Source organism: Rana temporaria, chromosome 11 (genome assembly GCF_905171775.1).
Source record: "Rana temporaria chromosome 11, aRanTem1.1, whole genome shotgun sequence".
Taxonomy (NCBI): domain Eukaryota; kingdom Metazoa; phylum Chordata; class Amphibia; order Anura; family Ranidae; genus Rana; species Rana temporaria.
The window spans coordinates 137769875-137782054 of NC_053499.1; the positions used below are offsets into that span (position 1 = coordinate 137769875).

At 40.2% G+C, this 12180-nt stretch overlaps 1 protein-coding gene across 2 annotated transcripts in view; it reads right to left on the minus strand.

Moving 5' to 3' along the window:
* Positions 1 to 265: 265 nt before the first annotated feature.
* Positions 266 to 12180, minus strand: part of CDH8 (cadherin 8) — a 507519-nt gene continuing 495604 nt past the window's right edge. For both annotated transcript variants that reach the window (XM_040329195.1, XM_040329196.1), the window contains exons 11-12: positions 6274 to 6525; positions 266 to 1526 (exon numbers count right to left, since the gene is read on the minus strand). In XM_040329195.1, the coding sequence (XP_040185129.1) occupies positions 1033 to 1526; positions 6274 to 6525 (746 nt within the window). In that variant the 3' untranslated portion in view covers positions 266 to 1032. The remainder of the gene's footprint in view (positions 1527 to 6273; positions 6526 to 12180) is intronic.

Consider the following 12180-nt stretch of genomic DNA (forward strand, 5'->3'; position numbering starts at 1 on the left):
TCCTATTGATCTTTTCTTCGAAGTTCAACTACCGCAAATATACATTGCCCCATTTTATTAAATAACCTTTTGCGGAATTAAAAAAAAAAAATCCGCATCAGTTTTTAAAATGTATATGATTTTGTTTTTAAACTTTTAATATGTGCATACAAAAAATAAATGGCCCATTAATGGATAGAAGTTATTTATATAATATATATTTTAAACATATATTTTATGCAAATAATTTAAGACACAAAATAAAGGCAATAAAATAACAATATGAGAAAATAGCAAATAAATTATATTTAGAACAACATGAAACAATAAAATCTCTTTGAAAATATTCAAATTTATTTTTGACCTTTTGCGGAGGCTTGCGCATTCTTGGCATGAAAAGCTCAGGAAATGCATGTCTCCTTTCGAGGGGCGATGTCTATTGATCAACGCACAACGTTTTTAGAGTTAAATTTGTAATAGGACATGTGAATATTTTAAGGCTCAAAAACATGTAATCATGATGAAGTGGTGGTTTTGATGGCCACCAAGTATGTACAATGTAAAGTCATTACACAGTGGAAGCCAGCTGGGTATTGATAAGTTATCAAAATTCATCAGAAGACCAAATATTGCTTTAGTAAAAAGTGGTTGATTCCTTGTTTTCAAAACTTTGCAGTAGACTTTACTGGTAGAAGACATTACCACAGAGCAACCATTCACTTGTCCAAAGTTCCAATGTCTTTTGCCTTATTTGCTCTGTTAGCTGGACATCTCAGATGCCAAATTTCCATATTCCAAGGTGGTGCAAGTGAATACTGAACATCCAATGACTTCTAGATACTTCACAAACTTTACTCCACAAGACTGACCCCCTAACGTACACAATTTTTGGTTCAACATTACAATGTAGTTGATTTGTTTTCTTATTGATGACTGACTGGTGCTAATCTGTCTCTAGAACAAGTTGGCCACTTTTAGTCTTTTACTAACAATGACCCTAAAATATTACAGAGTTGTCAAGTTCAGAATGCAAAAAAAGGGGTTGGTTTATTGTCAAGTTTCTCTGTCACTTTCTCCAACTGAGTAAAGTTCTCCCAGTCTTTTAAAGCGAGGACCCCAATCACTGAGGTAGTCAAAATTTTGATCGGAGTCCGAAGTTGAGGATTCTAAGGAGCTCAGGGAACCAGCCACTGATCCTCGTCCTTCATAACCATAAATCTGGATTGAGTCATATGGTGGAGCAGTAGGATCATTGTCAGCTTCGTGGAGCCTTACGTTAATAAATTCATCAACGTCAACGCCATTGGGAGTAGAGGTATGACCTTGTCTGGGCATGAACTGAAAATCAGGCTTGATGTCCTTGCGTGGTAAATATCCATTTATACCATCTGGATTTTGCAAGGTAGCAATATCAAAGGCCTCTGTGTCTTCTTCTCCCCCACCTTCATCATCATAGCGGATGATATTTTCACGGACATCTTCATCATCCTTAATTATGAGAGGCTCGTTTTTGTGTCTTCGGAGGGTGACAAAGAGCACAACAATGACTGGAAAAGAACAAGATGGAAAACAAATGAATATTGATATTGAAATATAGTATGTGACTTTTAAAAGCTGAATTTTTAAATACACTATTTACATTTTAAAAACACATTTCTAGCTAGTCACAGTGGCATTGTGTTTTTTTAACCCCTTCCCACCCAGCCCAGGCATCCTGTTAACAGGGTCTTAATGCCACCTTCACATCACCACTGTGATTGGCTGTCACAGTGGTCACATGATCAGGAAACGGTCCCAGCAGCTCTTGATTATTACTACAGAAAGGGGGCTTGGTCACTGTGTGATCACCCCCCACAGCTACTACCCTTGTTCCACTTGACCATCCCTTCTAGATTGTACGCTCTAATGAGCAGGGCCCTCTGATCCCTCCTGTATTGAATTGTATTGTGACTGTACTGTCTTCCCTGATGTAAAGCACTACCCAAACTGTTGACGCTATATAAATCCTGTATAATAATAATAATGAAGGTGCTCTGAGCACAGAAACCTTCTCAGCACAGAAACCTTGGCTTCCCCTGGATGCATATATGCCCTCTTTGCTATTGCACAAATGTAGAGGCAACGAGTTAACAGAATTAAACTGTTTTTCAGACCGATTTATCATTCAGTAAGTCACGGCACAATGTGTAGAGTACAGTATCCCACATAAACAAACATTTTCTTTGCTCTTACTTTTCTACACTTACAGTATATTATATCTACAGAATAAACTTTTTTGAGATAGGAGAGATTGTGGGAAAGCTAAAAATCACAGCAGGGATGTCAGTCTTTGTTTTACAAATACATGAAAAAAAGGATTTATAAAGCACCACAAATTATCAAAAGCACTGTAAAGAAACTTGTTTTGCAGCTACCTTCAGGGGCATAACTAGAAATCACAGGGCCCCATAGCAAAATGTTGTATGGGGCCCCCCAGAGCCGCCCTAGTGTCAATGCAGCGTGACCTGTGCCCCATACAGAGTGACCGGTTCCCCATACAGCGTGACCTGTGCCCCATACAGCGTGACCTGTGCACCATACAGCGTGACCTGTGCCCCATACAACGTGACCTGTGCCCTATACAGCATGACCTGTGCCCCATGCAGCGTGACCTGCGCCCAATGCAGCATGACCTGTGCCCCATACAGCGTGACCTGTGCACCATACAGCGTGACCTGTGCCCCATACAGCGTGACCTGTGCCCTATACAGCATGACCTGTGCCCTATACAGCATGACCTGTGCCCCATGCAGCATGACCTGTGCCCAATGCAGCGTGACCTGTGCCCCATACAGCGTTGCCCGTGCCCAATACAGCCTGGCCTGCCTGTGCCCAATACAGCCTGGCCTGCCTGTGCCCAATACAGCCTGGCCTGCCTGTGCCCAATACAGCCTGGCCTGTGCCCAATACAGCATTGCCTGTGCCCAATGCAGCATGACCTGTGCCCAATATAGTGTTGCCTGTGCCCAATACAGCCTGGCCTGCCTGTGCCCAATACAGTCTAAACTGCCTGTGCCCCATACAGTGTGACCTGTGCCCAATACAGCATTGCTTGTGCCAAATACAGCCTGGCCTGCCTGTGCCCAATACAGCCTCACCTGTGCAGAGGAAGAGGCAAGCCGGCCAGATCAGCAGAGAGCGGGATTGCCCGCTGTAATAGCTTTCATTTGAATTTCCCGTCTTCCCGGGGCTCATCGTCACATAGCCCCACCTCTTAGCCTAGTGCCTTTGATGACATCACATGTCCGACACTGGACCGGCGTTCTGTCGATCAAAGGTGCCGGACCAAGAGGTGGAGCTGTGTAACATGAGCCCCGGGAACACTGGAAGTTCTAATGAAAGCTATTACAGCGGGCAATTCCGCTCTCTGCTGATACGGACAGCTCGCCTCTTCCTCTCCTCTCTCTTCCCCTGGCTGGGAGACCATGCCGGCGATGCTCTTATCCTCACCGGGCCCCCCTGATCATCACTCAGCTGCGGGCCCCATAGCGCCCGCGTGGGTCGCTATGGCGGTAGTTCCGCCACTGGCTACCTTTGTCTGATAGTAAACTCATACTGAGCAGAAAATACATTTACTTTATTAGACCTGTTTAGGGAAAACATAGCAAATGCCTCTTAAAGAATTGGAGTAACTTAGTAGCACATTGGTCATCAAATTGGTCATCAAGTCTAGGGACACATACAGTATCTTGCTTGCTTTAATGGCCAAATCTGACAGTCCCTTTTCTGTTTTCTAAAAATGCTGCTTATATTCTGTCTGCATTCTGTACTTACGCTTCAAGACAATTTTAAGACACAACTGAGGCCCAATCTGAAAAACTGTCAGATCGGTTCGTCTGATGAAAACGAACCAATGGATTTTTTCATCAGATATCCGATGAAGCTGACTTTCATCAGTCTTGCCTACACACCATCGGTTAAAGATCCGATCGTGTCCAACGCGGTGACGTAAAACACAACGACGTGCAGAGAAAAATTAATTTTAATGCTTCCGAGCATGCGTCGACTTGATTCTGAGCATGCGTGGATTTTTCACCGATGGATTTCCCCACAGACGATTGTTTTTTTCTATCAGTTTTTTTAACCATATGAAAATTTTATTGCATAATCTGCTCTCATTCCTGCCCGAAGACACAACAGGAAGTGAGAGGAAATCTCTCTAAAGGAAAAAATAAACCTCTTTTCATTTTCTCATTGGCAGATTTCCCTCTGGTGAGAACTCAAAATGCAGGATTTCCCCTCACATTCCGAAAAGAGCAAGTTGCACCAGCAGGGACATATATGGCAATAAAAATATGACATGAGTTCTAATCTCTCACAGCTCTATCCAAAACAAAACAGAAATAAGATATTAGATGGCTTTAGATACACATTTATTTCCTCTCTCTCTCTTTATATTTTTATTTCTGTACAAATAAATTTAGAATCCATTGTCTATTGGCCAACCTTCATTCTCATACAAGGACTTTCCAGCAAGTTGTATTAGTGATCTTAGCAGTTCTCCTAAATCTCTCTTGAGAGTCTACAAGTCTATGTAGATCTTCTGCCTCTTGGAAGATTGACAGTAGAGACATCAGACATCACCACTGTTAACAGCAGCTACTTCGCTTCATGAAAAATACATTTATGGAGAAATCTAGCTGTCGCTGCCTCTCTGGCTTCACAGTTCAAAATCACAATACATTTCCAGCCTAGCACTTAATCTAACAAAACTCTACCACTACCCATACTCTGAAAAAAAAGACAGAAGTCCATAATTACAAAAGAACCGATTCTGGTCTCCTAAAACTCTGAACATTTAGAAGTTAAGTTAATCTACTTATCAATCCAATCTGACCGATATGTTTAAAGGAGTTGTAAAGAAAAAAAATGTTTTGCCTAAAATTAATGTCTGCAAGGTAGACAGACAGAATAGTGTAATGATTCTGTTAAAAAACGAGTAAATACCTATTAAATTCCTTCATCTATATCACCTCCGACGTTCTAGTTTCTGTTCCCTCATTCACTTCCTGAATATACTCCACTGCTTTATTACAGAAACCCTGTCATAAGACTATTAGTTTCAACAAAAATCTTTGTATAAGATTATATGTGCATTTAATTTGATTGTTAAGGGTATTTTTTTTTTTTTTAATAAACACGTTTTACTTACTTGCTCTGTCCAATGCACTTACATCACTGTATAGATTTACCTTTTGTACACATTTTACATTTATTTATTATTAAAGGGGTTGTAAAGGTAAAAAACCCCAGTGCAGTCCTCCTTCACTTACCTCATCCTTCGATTTTGCTTTTAAATGTCCTTATTTCTTCTGAGAAATCCTCACTTCCTGTTCTTCTGTTTGTAACTCCACACAGTAATGCAAGGCTTTCTCCCTGGTGTGGAGTGTCGTGCACACCCCCCCTTAACTACAGGAGAGTCAGGACGTTCTCTACGTTGCTAGAGAAAGGAGCTGTGTGTTAGTGGGCGCCCTGACTCTCCTGCTTGCCCCCTCCCCCCTCAAGGGAGGGGGCAAGCACGACACTCCACACCAGGGAGAAAGCCTCACATTACGGTGTGGAGTTACAGACAGAAGAACAGGAAGTAAGGATTTCTCAGAAGTAATAAGGACATTTAAAAGCAAAATGGAAGCATGAGGAAAGTGAAGGAGGACTGCACTAAGGTAAAGGAAGCTATTTAGGGATTATTTTTTTTTTTACCTTTACAACCCCTTTAATGTTTGCATTGTAATCAATATCTTAACAGGAAGCACACTATAGGATGTATATATAATTATGAATTTCTGATTGGAAATGCCCCAGTTTAAATTCTACCCTTGCTGGAACCTGCCCTCATTGTTACATTCTTCCCTTCAATACTGATTCCTACTTATAAACACAAACAAACCAGGCCACAGTGGAGAAATATCTTGATATAGGGTACCACTCCATCCAGAGCATGGTCCCTATTACTACTGTTACTACTGGGAGATAAAGGGTCCAGTTATTTCAGCCTGGGTCCACTGGGACAGATCCCCGATCAAAGCATGTTGCTGCACCCCTAGCGATTATCAATAGTAACTCTTTTCCATTAAACATTCATTTTCACAGTTTAGTAAACACTCCATAGTATGCAGATGGCGTTTGAATAATGGCTTTCAAATGCTACATTAACATGATGTTAAAAACATTTAATTGTTATTTTCTTCCCAAGGCCGTTTTTGTTTTGTTATTGTGTATATCAACACTTCAGCATGCTTCAATGGTTATGCTTACCTAAAAGCAGAACAATACATGCCAAGATTGCTATTAGTGCTCCCATGCTGAGACCAATTGGCAGAACATAAGCTTCGGCATTGCACGACTGGACCACGCCATCGCTGCTACAACCACAGACCCGTATTGTCAGGGTGCTGGTACTGCTCATCGGAGGATTACCACTGTCACTTATTACGATCGGTAGAAGGTACACTTCCTGCTTCAAGCGGTTAAATCCATTATGTCTTGCCAAGATACTGAGAGAATTATCTGAAACAGTAGAGCAATAATGCAATCATTAAATACAGCCATGTACATGTTATCTACGTACTTTGTAGAAAAAAGTTGAGTGTTTCAATAAACAGAGTTATAAATGTACTTGGAGATATGAGAAAAGCCTATAGTACCTTCTTTTCTCCTACCAATGACTATAGCATAATTGATTTAACCTTGGGTGGATAAATGAAGCAAATACAAGGGAGAACATTAACTCAAGTGCCATTATTGTGAAAATAACAGATCTGTAAATTACATACATTTGCTATATATAAAACTACAGCCCATCAGGTAAAATTGTCAACCATTTAAAACTAACAGAAACGTAATATTATGCTATTATTTACAATAATACAAATACTATGCCAGTATTTGAAACCTTGGTGAAACAGATGTCTCCAAAGAAATGTAGAAAATGGAGCATGTTGACTTTTTCTTTTAGAAGTTCTGTCAAGTGCTCATTTTTCTTGCCTGTTGACCCATCGATGGTCCATATCTGGTAATGCTGAATCAATGGCTTTGTTGTGGATAGACAAGCCTTAAAGTAACTCATGGCCTGTTTCTATCCTATCTAGTCCAATGCATAGAAACTGTTTGAAAACGTTTTATTGCTCCCTATCTCATGTCATGGTGCTCTAGCAGTTCCTAAATTGCAGCTGTGAACCTCTGTCTAAAAACTCACCCAGTCATATCTTGGGTAAAAAATTAACCACATCCCAAAAACAATCAATACAAATAAGGATGTGAACCAGACAGAGATACACAGTATAATTAAAAGAGAAGCATCAGTGGATGGAACATCAGACCAATTCTCTGTCTGTCCTATGCTGAAACCGAGCCACTGACCATCGCCAATGGCTCGGTTCTCACAGATCCCCGAGAGGAAAGCTGCTGACTGTAAGTCAGCAGCTTTCCTCTCTGCTTCTCCACGCTCATTGGAGCGCTGAGCCGTGGAGGGTTGGGGAGAGGCTGTCTCAGTGGCTCACTGAGATGTTGAGACTGTCATCAATCAGGGTAGCTGGCGGATCCAGGCTTGGAAGTTGTGATGATGCGCTGCCCCGACTAATGGCAGTGGCGTCAGTGGAGAGTGGACTTCAGACCGCTCTCCACTGAAAACGGGTCACAGGAGTGCAAAATTAATTGCACTCCTGTGACCCTTGTAAAAAGCACAGCCTTAAAAGCTCAGGCTGGACTTTAATCCTCATAGTGGCACCACCCCATTCAAATACATGTCAGACCACACCATAACCCATGTAAGAGGGAGGACCACATCCTAAAAAGGAGAGGAGGGCCTCACCAACCACAGGGGAAGGGACTTTGAATGTGCCAACAAATTAGGAAAGACAAAAACATCAATTATATAAAATCATTGTTTTAATTATATCACATTAAAATATGAAGTGCCCTAAACTTCTCAGCATATTTAACAATGTGGTACCAAGCATCACACCTCCCCTTGAAAGTTTCTAAGTGCCTATCACACTGAGAAACAGCACAAAAACGACTCCACCAATGGTGCCAAACACCGGCTAAACTAGCCCGTTTTTCACCATCCCAATCACCTGTTTGCTGGAAGAAATGCGGCAATATCGGATCGCATATCCACATCTGGTGGTCCTGCCCCAAACTCTCCCCTTTATGGCACTTTGTTTAAACCCTCTTCACCTACCTTACTGGCAACTCCACAACTATCATACCCCAACTGGCTTTCCTAGGCCTGGGGCTGGAAGCTTGGGACATTCAATTCCATGTCATCCTCATCCACATTCTAATCGCAGCTAAACTTTCGATATTGAAAAACTGGAACAGCGACTCTTTACCCTCTCATCAACTCATTCTTCAGACCCTTCATCAACACCTACAATTTTGCCAAAGCAAACCTTAAAATAACTAGATTCCAAAAGGGCTGACCTCGCTGGCTCAAGTACATTCAACTGGATATTACCTCCTTACTCTATTAACTTCATACCATCTTACTAACACAGATTACTCCACACTCCTATGCTCATTCTGTATATCTTCCTCACCTGTACCAACGTGACCCACTTTCATCTCATAGTACCATTAACTCCTCCCCACCTAGAACGGACTTACAATTGGCTACACGTAGATCTATGTAACTTTTCTTTTATTCAATAAGGCATATTTGACTTCATGTCATCATTGTTCTTTTTCTTATGTAACACAATCATACAGTTCTACAACTATACTGTATGTATACTTTGATTTTCTTAAATAATAAAAATTCTAAGTTTAAAAAAATAAATAAAAAAAAATATAAAGTGCCATCCATATTAAACTATATCATATAAAACAACACAGTGTTGGACAGTCAATATTGAATGTTATAAGCGTGTGGAATCAACGGGTTTGACTATAATAGTTTCTTCAGGTTTCCCGCTTAGTGATGGACATCACAAAGATCAGACGGTTACAGACTTTCAAAGAGGTCCGAACGGGGCTAACATAGAACCCACGCTGTTAGACTTGAGCTTAGGTTAGACTTACGCTTCCAAAATATCGGATAAAGGTAGTATAAATACCACTAATAAAATTATATCAATTATAATTTTATTAATAAAACACAATCAAAGTGACAAACTCTGATAGAAAGGGGGGTTCCTCAAGTCAAATGCAGAGGGATATAAAAGATGAGTGAGTCCATGGTATGCGGTGACTCCACACCTTATACTCAGTTCTCAATGCATCCACCAGCACATTTGTCTGTCTCACCAAATATTGGCACATTCAATGTCCCTGTGGATTGTGAGGCCCCCTTTTCCTTTTTAGAATGTGGTCCTCCCTCTTACAAGAGTTATGGTGTGGTCTCACATTCCAAAAACAGCTATCCAAAACACACATTGAAACTAACCAGTTCCACCAATGAGGGACTTTAAAGGCTCTGTACGAAAGGCAAAAAATAGCACAATTAAAAAATATAAAAGTATAAAAAAAATTGATCCCAGTCTATTAATAAAATCATAACCAGTTATAATAATATATTTACACATCTTCACCACTATCATAAAAATAGTGCAGCATTCAGTGCTAAAAAGACCTATAGATAGGCCATATAATAATTTTGGTGCATTCTTCAAGTTCCAAGTCCAACAATTTTAAAGCTTGGACCGTTGCTTCTTCAGGGACCAAATGCAACATGTTACACCTTTCAACAGCAAGAGGACATCAGGTATGATTGATGCCCCATACCACCATCAGGCAACCAATGGCAGGGACAACCCAACCTTTCCCCCAGCCAAAAGAGGCAGGGGATGGGTTCAAAGCACTGGACCACATAGAGAAGAAACTGAGGCCGCAACAAATTAGACATCAACCAGAAACATAAACATTCTCTATCAATGTTTTTTTTTCTTACAGAGCTCCATAGATTAAAGTGTATACTTTTTTTCTCTTACTAGTTTTGCACAGAGTGAGAAACGGTTATAATATGCATTGGGTTTTATGGTTATCCGAGGCTATGTTAGAGTATTCTCATTTTCTGTCCTAAAACTCTTCAGCAGCAACTTAGACAGAAATAAAAACATGTTTTAGTAGAGGGGGAAGGCTAGAACCCTTGTTAAATTTGTAATACAAATTGTATCCCTGTTTAATAAAACAATTGCAAGTGGGATAGAAAGTGAGAGAAAGTCTCCCACAGGAAATAAAACTGAAAGAGGTTCTAATCCTTGCCCACCGTGTCAAAAACACGGGTAGGCTTGGTATACAATTCAAATTGAAATAAAGCACAGCAGAAACTCGTCTTCTTCTCCTCCTTCCCTTTTCACGAATGGGAAGGGAGGGATATCTGACTGGATGTGACACCACTTCCTCAATCTATTAAAAACCTAGCTCATTATTTTTCCTCCCCCACATGCCTCTTCTATAGATTTCTCTGTCAAGATTTATAGCGCTAATATCAGCCCCTCCCTACATGCTAAGGTGTAATCCTGGACTCTGAACTATCCTTTCGGCCCCACGTCCAATCCCTCATAAAATATTGCTACCTCAACCTCTGAAACATCTCCAGAATACGCCCCTTCCTAACCAATGAAACGACAACCCTCCTAGTTCCCTTCCTGATCATTTCCTGCCTCGACTATTGGCAACTCCCTCCTTACAGGATTAACTTTACATTGGCTATCCCCCCTTCAGTCCATCCATCATAAATGCTGTTGCCAGGCTCATCCACCTAACCAATCAATGTCTGCTACTCCTCTCTGTCAGACCCTCCACTGGCTTCCACTCACCCAGCAAATGAAATTCAAAATCCTAACAACAACTTACAAAGCCATCAACAACTCTGCCCGCGGCTACATGTCTAACCCAGTCTCAAAGTACCAACCTACTCTTCAATCATCTCAAGACCTCCTGCTCTCTAGCTTTCTTGTCACCTTCTCCCATCCTCCAGGACTTTTGCTGAGCCTCTGACTGACTATCTCCTACTCTGTTTGCTTTTAGACGATCCCTGAAATCCCATCTCTTCAGAGAAGCCTATTCTGCCCTTACCTAACAACTGTACTTTTATTTTTCTCCATCAGATCATCCCCCACAGCTATTACCTTTTTTGTTACTTTCTTCCTTTTTGATACCTACCTTTTGTAACACCCTCCCTCCTAGATTGTAAGCTATAATGAGCAGAGCCCTCTGATTCCTTCTGTATTGAATTGTATTATATCTGTACTGTCTGCCCTCTTGTTGTAAAACGCTGCAAACTGTTGGCTCTATATAAATCCTGTATAATAATAATAATAATAATATTTAAAACAAAATATGAATTCTTAAGTTTTTCTTTAATATCTGAGTCCAGGTTAGCTTTAGATTATTTTTCAACTAACATAATGTTTTTTATCATACATAAGGTAGATAAGCAAAAGCCATATTGAAACTGTTAAAGAGCAGGTAAAATATGTATTTTTTTTAACATGTTCTTAAGACACTCAGCTGTAGCCTCGGTAATGTCATTCAGCTATGGAACTATCAGCCCCAGACATAAAGAATTATGATTCAGCCTGGAGCTTTTTAATGAGAGAGTAAAAACATTTCTAATAAAATTTCAAATTGAGATAGTTCATGCTAATGCAGCAAAGGTTATGTTGCCAGCTTCTCGACAATACACAAGGAGAATGTAATATCATTAAATTGATATACACTAGCCTGGTTTTAATATTAAGTACAGTTTAAACATATCACTGTACTGTCTATGGCTGCTCACTGAACATTCCGTATGTTCTGTCAGTATGTTTAGCATCAGTACTCAAAGCTTCAGTTAAGCTTAAAAAAGACACTTGAAGATCTCTCTTATAAATCTTTGACTTTGCAGCTTAACATAATACTAGAGGACTTAAGTTCCAGTATTTGGAGACTTTTATGGGGATTTTTGCTAACTCTACCTTAAATAACTACTGAGCGCTTTTTTTTTTGTGTGTGATAAGTATCAAATGGATTCAATGTTTTTTTTTTTTTTTTTCGTATGCTGTACATTTTTCTCTCTTTTTTTCTTTTTATAGTTCTTTAATTAATGGGTGTGCATCACAACAGACACATACATGAAGATTCCCTGTAATGAGGAATCCATAGTCATTATTAACAGTGTCATCCAACATCCAAACAATCATAAGTTGACAAACATCATACATATATAAAGTGCCT